Here is a 17,433-nt window from a genome sequence, read left to right as displayed (position 1 = left end):
TTGCGATAGTTTGCTGAGAATGATGGTTTCCAGCTGCATCCATGTCCCTACAAAGGACACAAACTCATCCTTTTTTATGGCTGCATAGTATTCCATGGTGTATATGTGCCACATTTTCTTAATCCAGTCTGTCACTGATGGACATTTGGGTTGATTCCAAGTCTTTGCTATTGTGAATAGTGCCACAATAAACATACGTGTGCATGTGTCTTTATAGCAGCACGATTTATAATCCTTTGGGTATATACCCAGTAATGGGATGGCTGGGTCATATGGTACTTCTAGTTCTAGATCCTTGAGGAATCGCCATACTGTTTTCCATAATGGTTGAACTAGTTTACAATCCCACCAACAGTGTAAAAGTGTTCTTATTTCTCCACATCCTCTCCAGCACCTGTTGTTTCCTGACTTTTTAATGATTGCCATTCTTACTGGTGTGAGATGGTATCTCATTGTGGTTTTGATTTGCATTTCTCTGATGGCCAGTGATGATGAGCATTTTTTCATGTGTCTGTTGGCTGTATGAATGTCCTCTTTTGAGAAATGTCCATTCATATCCTTTGCCCACTTTTTGATGGGGTTGTTTGTTTTTTCTTATAAATTTGTTTGAGTTCTTTGTAGGTTCTGGATATTAGCCCTTTGTCTGATGAGTAGATTGCAAAAATTTTCTCCCATTCTGTAGGTTGCCTGTTCACTCTGATGGTAGTTTCTTTTGCTGTGCAGAAGCTCTTTAGTTTAATTAGGTCCCATTTGTCTATTTTGGCTTTTGTTGCCATTGCTTGTGGTGTTTTAGACATGAAGTCCTTGCCCATGTCTATGTCCTGAATGATATTACCTAGGTTTTCTTCTAGGGTTTTTGTGGTATTAGGTCTAACATTTAAGTCTCTAATCCATCTTGAATTAATTTTCGTATAAGGAATAAGGAAAGGATCCAGTTTCAGCTTTCTACTTATGGCTAGCCAATTATCCCAGCACCATTTATTAAATAGGGAATCCTTTCCCCATTTCTTGTTTCTCAGGTTTATCAAAGGTCAGATGGCTGTAGATGTGTGGTATTATTTCGGAGGACTCTGTTCTATTCCATTGGTCTATATCTCTGTTTTGGTACCAGTACCATGCTGTTTTGGTTACTGTAGCCTTGTAGTATAGTTTGAAGTCAGGTAGCGTGATGCCTCCAGCTTTGTTCTTTTGACTTAGGATTGTCTTGGAGATGCGGGCTCTTTTTTGGTTCCATATGAACTTTAAGCAGTTTTTTCCAATTCAGTGAAGAAACTCATTGGTAGCTTGATGGGGATGGCATTGAATCTATAAATTACCTTGGGCAGTATGGCCATTTTCACCATATTGATTCTTCCTATCCATGAGCATGGTGTGTTCTTCCATTTGTTTATGTCCTCTTTTATTTCACTGAGCAGTGGTTTGTAGTTCTCCTTGAAGAGGTCCTTTACATCCCTTGTAAGTTGGATTCCTAGGTATTTCATTCTCTTTGAAGCAATTGTGAATGGAAGTTCATTCATGATTTGGCTCTCTGTCTGTTACTGGTGTATAAGAATGCTTGTGATTTTTGCACATTAATTTTGTATCCTGAGACTTTGCTGAAGTTGCTTATCAGCTTAAGGAGATTTTGGACTGAGACAATGGGGTTTTCTAAATATACGGTCATGTCATCTGCAAACAGGGACAATTTGACTTCTTCTTTTCCTAACTGAATATGCTTTATTTCTTTCTCTTGCCTGATTGCCCTAGCCAGAACTTCCAACACTATGTTGAATAGGAGTGGTGAGAGAGGGCATCCCTGTCTTGTGCCAGTTTTCAAAGGGAATTTTTCCAGTTTTTGCCCATTCAGTATGATATTGGCTGTGGGTATGTCATAAATAGCTCTTAATATTTTGAGATACGTTCCATCAATACCGAATTTATTGAGACTTTTTAGCATGAAGGGCTGTTGGATTTTGTCAAAGGCCTTTTCTGCATCTATTGAGATACTCATGTGGTTCTTGTCTTTGGTTCTGTTTATAGGCTGGATTATGTTTATTGATTTGTGTATGTTGAACCAGCCTTGCATCCCAGGGATGAAGCCAACTTGATCATGGTGGATAAGCTTTTTGATGTGCTGCTGGATCCAGTTTGCCAGTATTTTATTGAGGATTTTTGCATTGATGTTCATCAGGGATATTGGTCTAAAATTCTCTTTTTTTGTTGTGTCTCTGCCAGGCTTTGGTATCAGGATGATGTTGGCGTCATAAAATGAGTTAGGGAGGATTCCCTCTTTTTCTATTGACTGGAATAGTTTCAGAAGGAATGGTACCAGCTCCTCCTTGTACCTCTGGTAGAATTCAGCTGTGAATCCTATCTGGTCCTGGACTTTTTTTGGTTGGTAGGCTATTAATTATTGCCTCAATTTCAGAGCCTGCTATTGGTCTATTCAGGGATTCAGCTTCTTCCTGGTTCAGTCTTGGGAGAGTGTAAGTGTCCAGGAAATTATCCATTTCTTCTAGATTTTCTAGTTTATTTGCATAGAGGTATTTATAGTATTCTCTGTTGGTAGTTTGTATTTCTGTGGGGTCGGTGGTGATATCACCTGTGTCATTTTTTATTGTGTCTATTTGATTCTTCTCTCTTTTCCTCTTTATTAGTCTTGCTAGCGGTCTATCAATTTTGTTGATCTTTTCAAAAAACCAACTCCTGGATTCATTGATTTTTTGGAGGGTTTTTTGTGTCTCTATCTCCTTCAGTTCTGCTCTGATCTTAGTTATTTCTTGCCTTCTGCTAGCTTTTGAATGTGTTTGCTCTTGCTTCTCTAGTTCTTTTAATTGTGATGTTAGAGTGTCAATATTAGATCTTTCCAGCTTTCTCTTGTGGGCATTTAGTGCTATAAATTTCCCTCTACACACTGCTTTAAATGTGTCCTAGAGATTCTGGTATGTTGTATCTTTGTTCTCATTGGTTTCAAAGAACATCTTTATTTCTGCCTTCATTTCGTTGTGTACCCAGTAGTCATTCAGGAGCAGGTTATTCAGTTTCCATGTAGTTGAGCGGTTTTGATTGAGTTTCTTAGTCCTGAGTTCTAGTTTGATTGCACTGTGGTCTGAGAGACAGTTTGTTATAATTTCTGTTCTTTTACAATTGCTGAGGAGTGCTTTACTTCCAAGTATGTGGTCAATTTTGGAGTAAGTGTGATGTGGTGCTGAGAAGAATGTATATTCTGTTGATTTGGGGTGGAGAGTTCTGTAGATGTCTATTAGGTCTGCTTGCTGCAGAGATGAGTTCAATTCCTGGATATCCTTGTTAACTTTCTGTCTCGTTGATCTGTCTAATGTTGACAGTGGAGTGTTGAAGTCTCCCATTATTATTGTATGGGAGTCTAAGTCTCTTTGTAAGTCTCTAAGGACTTGCTTTATGAATCTTGGTGCTCCTGTATTGGGTGCATATATATTTAGGATAGTTAGCTCTTCCTGTTGAATTGATCCCTTTACCGTTATGTAATGGCCTTCTTTGTCTCTTTTGATCTTTGTTGGTTTAAAGTCTGTTTTATCAGAGACTAGTATCGCAACCCCTGCTTTTTTTTGTTCTCCATTTGCTTGGTAGATCTTCCTCCATCCCTTTATTTTGAGCCTATGTATGTCTCTGCATGTGAGATGGGTCTCCTGAATACAGCAGACTGATGGTTCTTGACTCTTTATCCATTTTGCCAGTCCATGTCTTTTAATGGGAGCATTTAGTCCGTTTACATTTAAGGTTAATATTGTTATGTGTGAACTTGATCCTGCTATTATGATATTAACTGGTTATTTTGCTCGTTAGTTGATGCAGTTTCTTCCTAGCCTCGATGGTCTTTACATTTTGGCATGTTTTTGCAATGGCTGGTACCGGTTGTTCCTTTCCATGTTTAATGCTTCTTTCAGGGTCTCTTGTAAGGCAGGCCTGGTGGTGACAGAATCTCTAAGCATTTGCTTATCTGTAAAGGATTTTATTTCTCCTTCACTTATGAAACTTAGTTTGGCTGGATATGAAATTCTGGGTTTAAAATTCTTTAAGAATGTTGAATATTGGCCCCCACTCTCTTCTGGCTTGTAGAGTTTCTGCCGAGAGATCTGCTGTTAGTCTGTTGGGCTTCCCTTTGTGGGTAACCCGACCTTTCTCTCTGGCTGCCCTTAAGATTTTTTCCTTCATTTCAGCTTTGGTGAATCTGGCAATTATGTGTCTTGGAGTTGCTCTTCTCGAGGAGTATCTTTGTGGCGTTCTCTGTATTTCCTGGATTTGAATGTTGGCCTGCCCTACTAGGTTGGGGAAGTTCTCCTGGATGATATCCTGAAGAGTGTTTTCCAACTTGGTTCCATTTTCCCCCTCACTTTCAGGCACCCCAGTCAGACGTAGATTTGGTCTTTTTACATAATCCCATACTTCTTGCAGGCTTTGTTCATTTCTTTTTCTTCTTTTTTCTTTAGATTTCTCTTCTCCCTTCATTTCATTCATTTGATCCTCAATCGCTGATACTCTTTCTTCCAGTTGATCAAGTCAGTTACTGAAGCTTGTGCATTTGTCACGTATTTCTCGTGTCATGGTTTTCATCTCTGTCCGTTCGTTTATGGCCTTCTCTGGCTTGGGACCTTCCCGGCCAGGTGTGGGATATAATCTCCTGCTGTGCCCGTTTGCTTAAAGCGCAGTATTGGGGTGGGAGTTACCCAATTTTTCAGGTGTTGTGTGTCTCAGTTCCCCTGGCTAGGAAAAGGGATTCCCTTCCCCCTTGCGCTTCCCAGGTGAGGCGATGCCTCGCCCTGCTTCAGCTCTCGCTGGTCGGGCTGCAACAGCTGACCAGCACTGATTGTCCGCCACTCCCCAGTGAGATGAACCCAGTACCTCAGTTGATAATGCAGAAATCACCTGTCTTCTGTGTCGCTCGCGCTGGGAGCTGGAGACTGGAGCTGTTCCTATTCGGCCATCTTGCTCTGCCTGTGCAAGCACTATTAAAGAGTGGTTGCTGAGTTCCTGTCTCTGGGTCCTGTCTCAGGGACCTCCTGACATTTGCCCAAGGGTCTGTTTTTTTCACATTGTCTCTGTTACCATGGTCTTTGAAATTTCTTTGGCAGGGCCAAAGAAGAATAGGAAAATCAAGTGGGGATAGAGAAGGTGACCCTTTGGTCATGAAAGGCTCCATGTTACCAGAGAGGCAGCATCTGTGCAAAATGCTTTCCTGAAGTGCTAGCCAAGTCCACTCTTGGCTTCTGCAGACAGTGGCCTGGGCTGGAGGTGCAACATCCCTAATGTCTTGCTTCTAAGCTAATTTCAAACATGGCACTAGTAATACTTTACCTCGTACGTGGATGTTTTGAAAATTAACGAAACGTTTGTGAAGCACTTAACCTGGTGTAAGGTAAGAAGTGCTCGTAACCTGTAAGCTGTGTTCTCCTTGACTCTGTGGCTGTGTAGTAAATCACTATAAACGTAGCAGACTGAAACAGCATACCCTTATTACTGCACAGCTCTGTAGATCTCAAGTCTGGGAAAGCTCATTTGGGTTCTAGGATCAGGGTCACTTCATGAGGCTGAGATTAAGCAGTGGGCTGGACTGCGTTCTCACCTGGAGCTTGGAGTCCTCCTCCAAATTGATTTGGGTTGTTGGCAGAATTCGGTTTCTTGTGGTTGTAGGACTGAGGTCCTGCTGGGATTGCTTTTTGTGCCTGCAGACCACGCTCAGTGCTGGTCACATGGTCCTCTCATGTGGCTGCTATTAATACTATTTCAAAGCCAGCAGGAGAATCTCCAGTCTGCAAGGGCAGAGCCTTAGATAACACACCATCTTGATGAATGTTCTGTGATCGTGGGAGGGGTCATCCGATATTCACAGGGTCCTGCCCACTGGAGAGGAGGGGATTATGCAGGGTGTGTTTTCTGAGGGGTGCAATTCTCAGGGCCATGGTTGCGTTCTGCCTTCCACACTCCCAAACTCACCACGAACCTCACCAGAGTGCTGAGGACGCCTGTCTTTGCACACTCATGAGAGGAAACAGTCCCACCTCTTCTAGTTTACTGTTAATTGTCTGAACTCCATCCACCCTAAAAGCAAGAAGTCCTTCATCTCCCTCGACTGCTCCCTTCTCTTCCACACACATAGGCACACACACATTGATCAACCGAGACCAGTGAGATTGTAGGGGAAGGCCTGGGGGAACTGCAGAACGTACTGTCTGTGCAGGGCTCTGGCTTGCAGAGCTCCCATACTCATCTCCAGCATGCAGCTGTGGACCAGGGGCACTAGGATGGAGTGGCCAGCATTCCCCCGTCCCGAGTGCTGAGACCCTGTGCCAGCTTCCTTCATTGGCAGACTGGATTCCTGCGTGCTCTCTGTTCAGACATCATGTCCTCCCTGAGCATCCTGCTGCCTTGTGCTCTCAACCTGCCAGTGCCGGCTCCATTTTTCACCACAGAAGAACTTATTACCATCTAACACAGTTTATGTTTTCTTGTTTACTATTTTCTCTCCCTTCTAGAGAGAAAGCTCCTCCCCAGAAGGATTTTCCTCTGGGTTTTCTCTGCTCCACCCTCAGGAAAGCACAGAACAGGCTCCTAGTAGCCCTTGGTGGCTGCTTGTTGGATGCATGAAGTGTCAGGAGTGCAAGTGGCATGATCTTGGCTCACTGCAACCTCTGCCTCCCAGGTTCAAGCAGTTCTCCTGCCTCAGCTCCCCGAGCAGCTGGGACTACAGGTGCACACACTATGTCCAGCTAATTTTTGTATTTTTAGTCGAGGCAGGGTTTCACCATGTTGGCCAGGCTGGTCTCAAACTCCTGACCTCAGGTGATCCACCCGCCTTGGCCTCCCAAAGTGCTGAGATGACAGGTGTGAGCCACTGCACCCGGCCAGGACCAGCAGCATTCTTGAGCACTCATTTAGGTAACTCTCAGTGGGAGCCACTGGGAGCATCTTGTGGAAATCACAACACTTTGGGTACCGGGTAGGAATTCACGTTCATGGGCCAGGGGAAGACTGGACATGAATGCTGCCATATTGTCTGTGGAATGGCGTGGGGGTGGAGTGGGGAGGGAGTGTCTCTCAGACCAGTTTGTCCTTGAAACGATAGAGGATTTAGCGCCGTTGGGTGCAGGGTGTTTACAGAGAGGCAGCACTACATCCAGGAGCCTTGGGCCTACTGCGTGCACAACCAGGGAAGAGCAGCTTAGGAGCTTGGTTCTGCTGAGTTCCAGGCTGTCGTTATCTCACTTCGCATCTTAACTAGTTTTCTACACATACTTCTCCACATAAAACAAACCTATTTGTACTGCAGTAATCTACACATTCAGTGCTCAAGACCTTGGACTGAATTGTGTATTTCTCCCAGCTACTTTTTGTTTAAAGGAAAAAAAAACTGGCAGGAACCTAGATCACAATTAGGTAAAGGTTTAATATTATAGGGAAGTGGTCCTCACCACATCCCTGCCAATCCATTGCCGCTGGGCTCGAAACGCTCCAGTGAAAACGTCTCTGTAAAACAGAAGGGTTTGCACTTTCATGGCATCTTCTCTCTTCAAGGAGGACTTGGGGTTGGGGAAGGGCAGGGAAGTCGAGGGCACGGAGTGCCTCACCCAAGACCTGTGCAAGGGTCCATGCTCAGGCAGCAATCTGGGAACAGCTTCTGAGAACAGCCCCGAGAGCTATGCCCTGCCAGGGGCCCGGAAACCTCAGACACATTGGGGGATGAGGGGAGGGAGGCAGCATGAGCAGTAATAGAACCATCAGCACTTTATGTGGTGATAAAGGCCTTAAAACTTAAATCAGTGCTGTGCAGGGCCCCTACGGTTCCATCTGCTTTGCTGATGGAGAAACTGAGGCTTGCCAGAAGTCCCACAGCTAGTAAGTGGCAGGACCAGGACCACACCTGCAATTTATCTAACTCCACAACCTCTGCTTTTAGCCTCAGTGGGTGTGGTGGGATATTTCCATCTTTTCCCCATAGTCAGGGACTGAAGACAGCAGAGATGAGCACCACATGGGTGCTGGGCTCCTGCGGAGCCTCCACTCCCAGCAGCATTCCTGGTAGGCTTAATGCCCGTCTTTGGTTGTGCCACCACCCAGAAGGAATCCATTGGGATTTGGCACACAGGATGCTTGGTAAATGCAGGGCTTTACATCACACTGACTGTGCCCACCTCAGCACCTTGCTTTGGGCCACGGGCTGATGTCAGTCTGTTCTGCTGGTTGTGTGAAATGCAGTGGAGGCAGTTCTGTCCTTTTTGCTCTTAATGATTTGTTCCTTCAAGAATGATTACATTGAAGCCCAGCCTGGGCCACACGGCTGGTCCGGTGGCTGCTTCCAACTCAGTGCTGACTAGCCTGTGCCTCTCTCCACAGATGCCGCTCCTACGAGGACTGCTGTGGCTCCAGGTGCTGTGTGCGGGCCCTCTCCATACAGAGGCTATGGTACTTCTGGTAGGTCACAACTCCTCCTTGCTCCCTCTTTGCTCCCCACCCCGAGGGCTCTGCCTGCCTGTCAGTATTGTCACAGCCTTGGGTGCGACACCTTCGCTTGGGTGGTGGCCTCAAGGACAGCCTTGGTCAGGAAAATGGGTATGTTTGGGTTGGCTTCATAACCGGCAATTGCACACACGGAGTTTGTGGGAAGTCTGTTTTCGTTTCCAAGAATTTGGGGGTGGGAAGAAGAGCTCTGCTCCTGGGAAGGTGGCTGGACAACAGCCTCATCCTTCAGCAGTTCCTTGGCCAGTTTCTGAAATGGAGCCAAGGCTGGTTGTCTTGAAGGATCAGAGAATCGCCCAACTGAGACTGGCGGGCAATCAAGTTTTCGTTGCCCTGACGCTTCCCCATCCATCTTGTGTTGGCTGACTCTTCACTTTCAAGATAGGCAGCGTGCATCCGTGTGCCTCCCCCAGCTCCTCTGGGGCGCATAGGGAGCAGTCCAAAGTCTGCTCCTTCAGCAGGAACTGAAGCGATGCCTGCAGCATCCTGGAAGGGTGGGAACGCACTCCATCGGGGGAGCCTCCTGTGGGCGGGAGCCGCGGGATGCCTGCTGGAGTGCCCTAAGCATCTGTTGGACTCGAGATGACAGGTATTGCTTCAGATGCCAGGGTGGCAGAGCACATGTGGGAAAGGATTTATTAACCAAAGCAGCATTTCTTGCACCCACCTGTTCCTCTTCTCCCATGCAGTGGTGATGCCCTTCAGTAAACTTCGAAAAGGGTTAGAGTTTGTTCGCTGCATGACGCCAGCCTTTTTATGATGTTAAGATTTTGACTGTACTGACCTTTTGAGGCTTTAAGACCCTTACTGAGCGTGTGACAGCAGCCATCTGAATTTTTGTGCGGTTTTGTCTTTCTCCCTTAACACCTGTGCCCATGGTTTGATTAGGGAAGCCTGTAGGGAGTGGGGACTCCACCTGTTATGTGACCAGGATGTTCTTTAATAGTGATGCCTTCTTTCATGATCACCTCACCACCTCCTTGGCCTCACCTGACCTTACAGCCGCTGGCCAGGCCTCCCTTAGGACCAGCCCGGTAAGCCCCACCTAGGTGTACCCCCACTAACAAGGGAGCTGGTATCAGGTCCCCACACTGCAGAGGTGCAAATACCTAAAACTCTGTAACAGAAGAAGAATTGTTGTAGCCTAAGACTGTCCAAAGGTTGATGGCTCTGTGTGGATCTCCAGATGGAGGGGGCCGGTACCAGAGATGGGGAGGGCCCAGTGTCGGGGGCTAAGGCCCAGCTTCAGGGCAGGCCTTCCCTCCAGATCCTCCTCCCGGGAGCTTGGGGTGGAAGAAAGCGAACCGTCTGGAGCGTGAAACCCTGAACTGTGAACGGGCTTATGAGGATGTTGGCTTGGTCTAAAGCACCAGATGCATGATGATGAGGGCATGAGAATGCTTGTGAAGCTTGTCAGTGTTCAGGCATTGTATGATCAAAAAGAAGATAAATTTGAGAAAGTCCAGCTGAATTGTTAGGGCCTGGCAGCTTCTGTCGGGCTGCCTAGAAGCTGTACCTGCACTGGCAGCCAGGTGCTTCCTAGCTGCTGGCCAGGGTCACCTGTCAGAGGCAGGGCACCTTGGCGAGGCAGCACACGACGACTTAGTGGGCCCCATTTGGAGAAACTCCCACAAGTCGCATCGCACATGGTCAGGCTGTTGCAAGGTCTGAGTGCCAGATGCCAGAAGATGGGGCTGAGTCATTAACGTTGAGATTGACACAGGGTTCCAAGCTGGCGATGTAGCCAGGGAGCACCTGGGGGTGTGAGCGTGCAGTGCCTCACCCGAAATACAAAGGGCACCTGGGTTCCACCCCATGAATTTTCTGTCTCAATTAACGTCGGGCCTGATAAGCACCAGGCATTGTGCTGGGGTTTTATGGAGAGGGCCTTAGGCAGGCAGACTCCTGAAGAAGATGATATCTAAGCAGATAATGAGGTGTGGATACTTTAAAGCCAGAACGCAGAACTTCTGAAGCTAGAAAAGTTGGAGAAAGCTACAAAGCTTTTGACTGGGTCTTCGGAGAGGGCATTTGGGGCAGAGGGACAGCACCTTGCAGGGCCAGAGCGTAAGGAGAGTGAATGTGTGAAAGGTGATGGGAAGCTTCTGTGGTGAGGATGGGCATTTGGTGGAGAGGAGGAAGGGGCAGGATGGGAGGGAGGGGCTGTTCTGCCGCCTGGGCCCCACGACATTTGAAGGTGTCTCCTGACCATAAAAAAAAGGTTTTGAAGGAGAATGCCTTCAGGGTTCCTGCCACCTCTGAGATCTTGAGGATCTTTTCACCAAGGAGGTCTGGATGGAATCATCAAGAATAGAGAAGGTGGACTGATGGCACCGTTGAGTGGACTCAGGAAGCACAGTGGACCTGAGTGAGAACTGGCCTAGGTGGCACTGTGGGTGAGTCCACAGCAGGGTCCTGTGCGGAGTCCTGAGTGGGTCTGGGCAGGAATTGCACAGTAGCTGCACCAGTCCTTGGGACTGCAGAATTGAGAACTGCTACACTTGGGTCTGGGGGGTCGGGGGAAGGAATCAAAAAACAAATTGAATTAAAGTAACCAGGTAACTTCTAATGTTTAAAAAAAAGGCACAAACTTCCTCTCTTAATCCCTTTGAAAGCTTCCAAAACCTGTTGAGCAACCAAAGAGGACATCTAGGGAACAGCCAGCCTGCACCCCCAGCACTGCAAGAACTGCCTTTCTTACTCCTGCTCCTCTCCCCCAGCCAACACCCTGCCGCGTCTTTTTCCTTGTTTTTAGAAACACTTTCTCCTGCCCCTTTGTTAGTTTCTCTCTTTTAAAATAAGTTCTTGGCCTTGTGCAATGGTGCACTTTGGGTGTACCCCCAGCACTTTGGGAGACCAAGGTGGGGGGATCACTGAAGCCAGGAATTTGAGATCACTGGGCAACATAGTGAGACCTCATCTCTACCAGAAATTATTTTAAATAAATTTTTAACATAAACATAAATGAACAGAAAAAGTTATCAGACTATGATTTCAGTAAGGGGTGAGGTGGATCCCGTGTGACTCTGTCCCGGCCTTGCCTTATGCCTGCTCTCCAGCAGACTGTGATTTCTGTAAGGGGTGAGGTGGATCCCGTGTAACTCCATTCCAGCCTCGCCTCGTGCTTGTTCTCCATCAGTCTAAGGTGGGAGCTGCAATGTCATTTTCTTTTGTCTAGAAAAACAAAATGTTCCTACTACTGTTGGCAGTGGAACCGACATTTTAGCTTATCTTTTAGACAAGACCAAGATCTCAGGTGCCTTCTGCATTTTTCAATCCAGGGAGCCCGGTCTCTTGGAAGTGGCCAGTGGCGCTGAGAAAGTAAACTTGTACACGTCCAGCCTCTCTGTGCTTTGTATATTTCTACTCAGATACTAACAGCAGGACTCAGTGCTGAGTGTAAGATTGTCACTGAGTCCACCTGAGGGAAATCAGTTTTAGGAGAGGAAGCGGTTCCCTTTGGGAACTTAGTGAGTTTTCTTGATGCCAAGCACATTAAGCCTTACGCTGCCACACTCCTGAATGGTTTGGATCTCCTGGCTCCCCATGGCTGCTCTCTCCACCCATGATGGGGATTGAGCCTCCAGGCCCTCCTGCTCCAGGCTTCTTCGGCCCCAGCACCTGCACTGTGTTCTTTCCACCCAGAATGCCCCTTCCTCCCCTTCAGCTTATCTCTTCTCATTCTTCAGAGCCCAGCCCAGCTGTCACTAAAAGAAATGCGTGTTCCCAGTCTTGCTCACCACCACAGATACCCTTGTTCAAACCTCTCAGTGCACTGAATTATACACTTAAAAATGATTAAAACAGTAAATTATATTTATGTGTATTTTACCCATACACACACAAAATTCTTCTTGCATCTCTCGTTTTTCCTTTTTAGCACTTACCAGGTTATAGATAAATAATTGTATAGGTTGGTATCTGTCTCCTTCCTCTGTAAGCTCAGTGTCGGCAGGGGGCGTGGGGGGCCCTCACCTGCCTACTCTCTGCCATGATCAATGTGGTGATAGGGCATAGCAGGCATCTGAAGATGACTTGCTGAATGAATAATGAATTAGACAGCAGATGACAAGGCCACAGTTTCAGTCTTTCCTGAGTCATTCCTGTCTCGTGCCTATGGCGTTTCTCCCTGCTCAGCCTTCCAAGGTTATCCGGTAAATACTTTTGGACTGGCTGAAGACCTTCCACTTAATATCACGTTAATATTCTCAAAGGCTTTATTGTACACTCTTAAGGTTCTTTTATATGTGGACTGGTGCCACTGACCGCAACCCACTCTGCTGCGTGCCCATCCTCACAGGGCAGCAGGTGCCCTCATCGTGTGGGTGTCTGCATGGTTTCTGGATGGTTCCAGGGGTCCCCTCATAATTTCAGTTCAGAGATGGGCAAGAGTTTGCCAGTTTGCCAGTTTTGTCTATTACTAGTTCTTCTCAAAGTGACTCTTCTCTTTTTCTAGAAACAAAAAGTATAGTGCAAATGAGGAATGGAAGGAAGCCATTCATTGGTTCATTCTGCCGTCATTTACTGAATGCTGATGAAGTGATAGTCAATGAGAATTCACAGATGGGTTGGACAGAGGTGCTACCCTTAAAGCGCTCAGCTCTGCTTCTGTTATTGATTGTATTTTATTTCTATTGATTGTATTTCTCTTGATTCTATTTTTATTGATTGTATTTCTGTTCCCATAGTTTCTCTATAATTAAGGTGTGCTCCAGGAAGGGTACTTCTGTTTCCTTGTGGGTGTTCATGTGATCATGGAGACATGGTTTGGAAGGGTAAATGTGCTCTGCCTTGCTGTTTTGACAGTGAAGAATGGAAAACAGGGAGACAGACAGCGAGGCCACGGCTGGATCGGCCATGGCGTTCAGACAGGATTTAGATGGCATCTCCTGTTCTAACTAAAATGTTGAGCTGAGGTCAGAGCCGTGGACAGGAAAGTGACTGCATGAGCTTTTTGAAACTGGCTGGCCATTTGAGCTGAGACAGAGCTCACTTACGGTGCTTCTGTGTGGGTGGCCTCACGGGGGGCTGTCCCAGAGGCCGCAGGTCAAGCGTCTACTTGGTGCCTTCCACTAGAGGAATGTCCCTGGGTAAAATGGGCCCAAGAGGACCAAGTCTGAGGTGCCAGCCTTGTGGCTATGCCTCTGCCCTCTGATCTGTGCACTTGGGAGTCATCGGTCCTAGACCCCCGAGAAGTGCGTGAGGCCTTTGAGCTGCAGGGCCGAGTCCTCAGGGCCCCCACCTGCCAGCACCACCCTCACGTCTGTCCTCTCCTCAGGTTCCTCCTGATGATGGGCGTGCTCTTCTGCTGCGGAGCCGGCTTCTTCATCCGGAGGCGCATGTACCCCCCGCCGCTGATTGAGGAGCCAGCCTTCAATGTGTCCTACACCAGGCAGCCCCCAAATCTCGGCCCAGGTCAGCCAGCCCTGTCCTTGTCTCTCCTCCCCGCAGTGTGTGTCCTCTGCCAACATTTATAAAGTGTACTGCTGCAGAATATGCCAGAAGAGAGAGCTCAGGTGTGTTATTCATTTTTTTAGTTCTGATGACCAGCTCCATTGTGCATTTGTGCAGATAACAAACGTAAGGTATATCGCACACCCGTCGCCTCATATTCTTACAGTTATCAGTGTGCCACATATGCACGTGATATGATGCAGTTTGTATAAGCATATTATTTGCTCTCTGCCTTTTTCCTTAAACATTATTTCACATATAAATTTCTGTGTAGGAGCGGTAATACCCCTGCCATTCTTAATGCTTGTGGACTAGACATTATGTTATAAACGGTAATTTGCTTATTTTATTATTGCTGATAATTTGTTTTGTTTTCTCATGTTTTGCCTTTTATTCATGCATTCAACAAGTATTCATTGTGCGGTTACTAGTATTCCAGATACTTACAAAGACTGTAGCAATAGATGTTTTTGTATAGGTCACATTTTAGTCTGTTTAGTGCATATCACCCAAAGTGACATCCCAGGGTCAAAATGAATTAGCTGTTTCTTAATTCTTGTAAAACATTGCCTTAGCCATCTAAAACTCCTACATACTGTGGTGGGTGGTGTGGACTCCCTCAGGACACAGGCCAGGGAGCTCTCTGATGACAGCGGGGAGCCAAAGGTCCTGGAGGGCTGGGCTGGCTCCACTCATCAGAGCACTGGTCTTCTGGCCAGGTGTAGATTGAGGCTGGGCAGAGGGGCGTTGCTGGTGTCTGTGCCACCCTGCTCCCAGCCACAGTTTCCACCTGGGAGCCTGGGGATGGGACTCTCTATTGATTGCACACTGTGGATAGGTGGTCAGTTCTAGGAGCAGTGGTTGCCTTCGCTTTTACAAAGTTTCAATTAAGAAAAATAAGTCCTAGAGATCTGTTGTACAGTGTAGGACCTACAATTAATACAACTATAATGTATAATTAAAATTTTGCTAAGAGGGTAGGTCTTATGCTAAATGTTCTTATCACACAAAAATAACAAGAAGAGGAGCAGAGAAAGCTTTTGTAGGTGATAGAGATGTTTATGGAATAGAGTGGGGCGATGGTTTTCTGGATGTGCCCCTGTCTTTAAACTCATCAGGTTGTAGTCTTAAACATGCACAACTTTTTGTCTGTCAATCAGACATCAATAAAGTGGTTTTTAAATGGGAGAGAAGTAGAGGGATTGAATATAAAAGGAGAAAATTATCTTCTCTCTTGTTTTCCTGAGAGAACAGGCTGTTATCAAGATGCAAAGTCATTTGCGTATTTGTTCTTTTACAGCTTTCTTCCACCAGACACTCCACGGGGTTTTCCTTTCAGAAAGAATTTTCTTTATTTTAAAAAAATGTTGCTCAGAAAAATAGAAAATGTATTTTCCACAGCAGTTCACTGGGAGCTGTGCCTTAAACTTTCAGCCAGGTTCGTACCATTTTGAATCCATAAGTGGATTTTAGTCTTTGATATTTGGAAATATTTGAATCGTTTCAGATTTGTGCTGTATCAGAGGGCAAAGTGCAAATTTCTGTTAAAATGAGAGACGTAAGCCGTCACTCACTGGGTCTCATCTGGATCAGTCAGAGAGGTTTTAGTGCAGGGAGGAGCAGCCCCTGCCCCACTTGGCATGGGAGGCCCCATAGCCCCCAGTGCAGAAGGCTACATGTCCCTGGTCTGTGGTCCTCAGAGTCTACCGCTCATGTGAACTGGGGCTCTTGTGAGTAGGTGAGGTGCTGAGACTGTGCCTGCAGCTGCATAATTCTTTTGAACCCTGGCATGCCAGGGTTTCGAGAGGAGAATGCATCCCTATGTGCACTCCTTTCTGGCCCCATCCCTCTGTTCTGCAGAACTCTGCACCCCGTCTACCCCCACCCCATCTGTCTGGGAGAATCTCCAACAACCAGGCCATTAGATCTGCCACATCCCTTATCTCACACTGGTGCAGTGCCTGCTGGCCACTGGTCTCCACCAGCTCCTCTGTCTTCCACTTGGCTATCAGAAGGGTCTTAAAAAACAAAAAACAGAAGCACATCGGCCGTGCTGTTTTTCTGCGGCAGGGTCTCTGCCAGCTCACCTGGCTCACAGTGTTAAGTCCAGAGTCCCTAGCTGAGGACCGAGGACGCGTTCACAGCTTCCTCAGACCCATCCCCGCTACTCTGTGTCCAGTTTGAGTGACCTCCTCTCTCTAGTCCTGCATCGCACTGAGGCCTGCACACACCCTCTATCTGCCTGGAAAATGCCTTCCTCCAAGGTGCACCTTCCTCCAAGGTGCCGCTGTGTGTTGCGCCCATAGTGAAGTTGTCTCTGGCTGCTTCACATCCTCCACTTTCTCCCTGGGTGCCCTGCCAGGGGCTTTACCAGCTTTAATCCTCCACGTTTACACTGGGCTCCCCACAGGGCTGTGTACAGGACTCATGGTCTCAGGCACCAAGTAGATGCCTGTCCGGCCCTCGTCCTCAGGCCGGGTGAACTGCAGGAGCTCCCAGGTTTGCAACCTGGTAAACCAGGGTCGCGATGCATCACAACCACAGTCACAGCCTGGAGCACAGACCTGCCTGAATTGCTGTCTTGGTCCATATTTACTGCACACCTGCTGAGGCGCCTGCAGGAGCTCAGAACACCGCACAGCCTGGACGCCCACCCTCAGTCACCGCTGCACGCATAGCTCCAGCACCCGTGTGAGCTTTGGCACGAACAGCTCTATAGTGAGTGACCATCATGAGTGCAAGGGAGAGAAAGTCGAGAATGCTAGGAAACCGTGTAGGTAGGAAACCGTGTAGGTAGGAGACTCCATCTGGTGCACAACTCCAGGAAGGCTTCCCACAGAAGAGCCATTTGGATTAAGAATAATTAAGCCCCCAGCTCCCTAGAGTGAGCGGCTGCTGGTCCCAGCGCATCTTCTCTGACCAAAATGTAGACTTGGTTTGCCATCGCTTTTTCATTTTATACTTCTTGCAGGCCTGCAGTGGTGTGGCTGATCCCAGGATATCCAGACTGTCATATGAAAGTAGGCTCCCAGGGCTCCCGGGAGTGTACAGTTTCCATCATTTCCCTGCCAGGTCCAGGGCCGGATCATTTGTTAACAGTGCTGAGCTTGGGAAGAATTCAGCTGCTTCCTAGACAGAGTAATAGTGAACACAAGAATGGGGTCAGCAGGGTCCTGCCTGCTGTTGGTCTGGACACCCACCTCCCCTGAGGGTGGCTTCACCCTGCTGCAGCTGTCTGCTCAGATCCCATACTATCTGTGGCGTGGGCCCTGGGAGCGTGGGGACTGAGGAGGGCCACACAGAGGTTGGCAGTCCAGGGAGAGAGAGGAGCCAAGGGATCCCAATGTCCCATGTGGTCCACAGGGTAAATGTCATGCCCGAGGCTGCCCGGGCAGTGCCAAGGTGTGCAGGCATCTGCACAAAGCAGGGTGGGTGTTAGTGAATTTTCGGCAGAGCCTCATTTCTCCTCTGCTGGTCTGAGAGGGGAAGTGGGTTTAGGCGTGGGAT

The 17,433-nt window shown here is 47.4% G+C and overlaps 1 protein-coding gene across 1 annotated transcript in view; it reads left to right on the top strand.

The window, feature by feature from the left end:
• The window catches only part of LOC105493058 (VOPP1 WW domain binding protein), a 104,411-nt gene that overhangs the window by 71,070 nt on the left and 15,908 nt on the right, over positions 1-17,433 (top strand). Inside the window, exons 3-4 of the mRNA XM_011760490.3 lie at positions 8,350-8,427; positions 13,751-13,887. Coding sequence (XP_011758792.1) covers positions 8,350-8,427; positions 13,751-13,887 — 215 coding nt within the window. The remainder of the gene's footprint in view (positions 1-8,349; positions 8,428-13,750; positions 13,888-17,433) is intronic.

The sequence above is a fragment of the Macaca nemestrina genome, chromosome 4 (genome assembly GCF_043159975.1).
Source record: "Macaca nemestrina isolate mMacNem1 chromosome 4, mMacNem.hap1, whole genome shotgun sequence".
Classification (NCBI taxonomy): domain Eukaryota; kingdom Metazoa; phylum Chordata; class Mammalia; order Primates; family Cercopithecidae; genus Macaca; species Macaca nemestrina.
The sequence above is the reverse complement of the archived record's forward strand: the minus strand, read 5'-3'. Positions and strand labels throughout refer to the sequence as shown.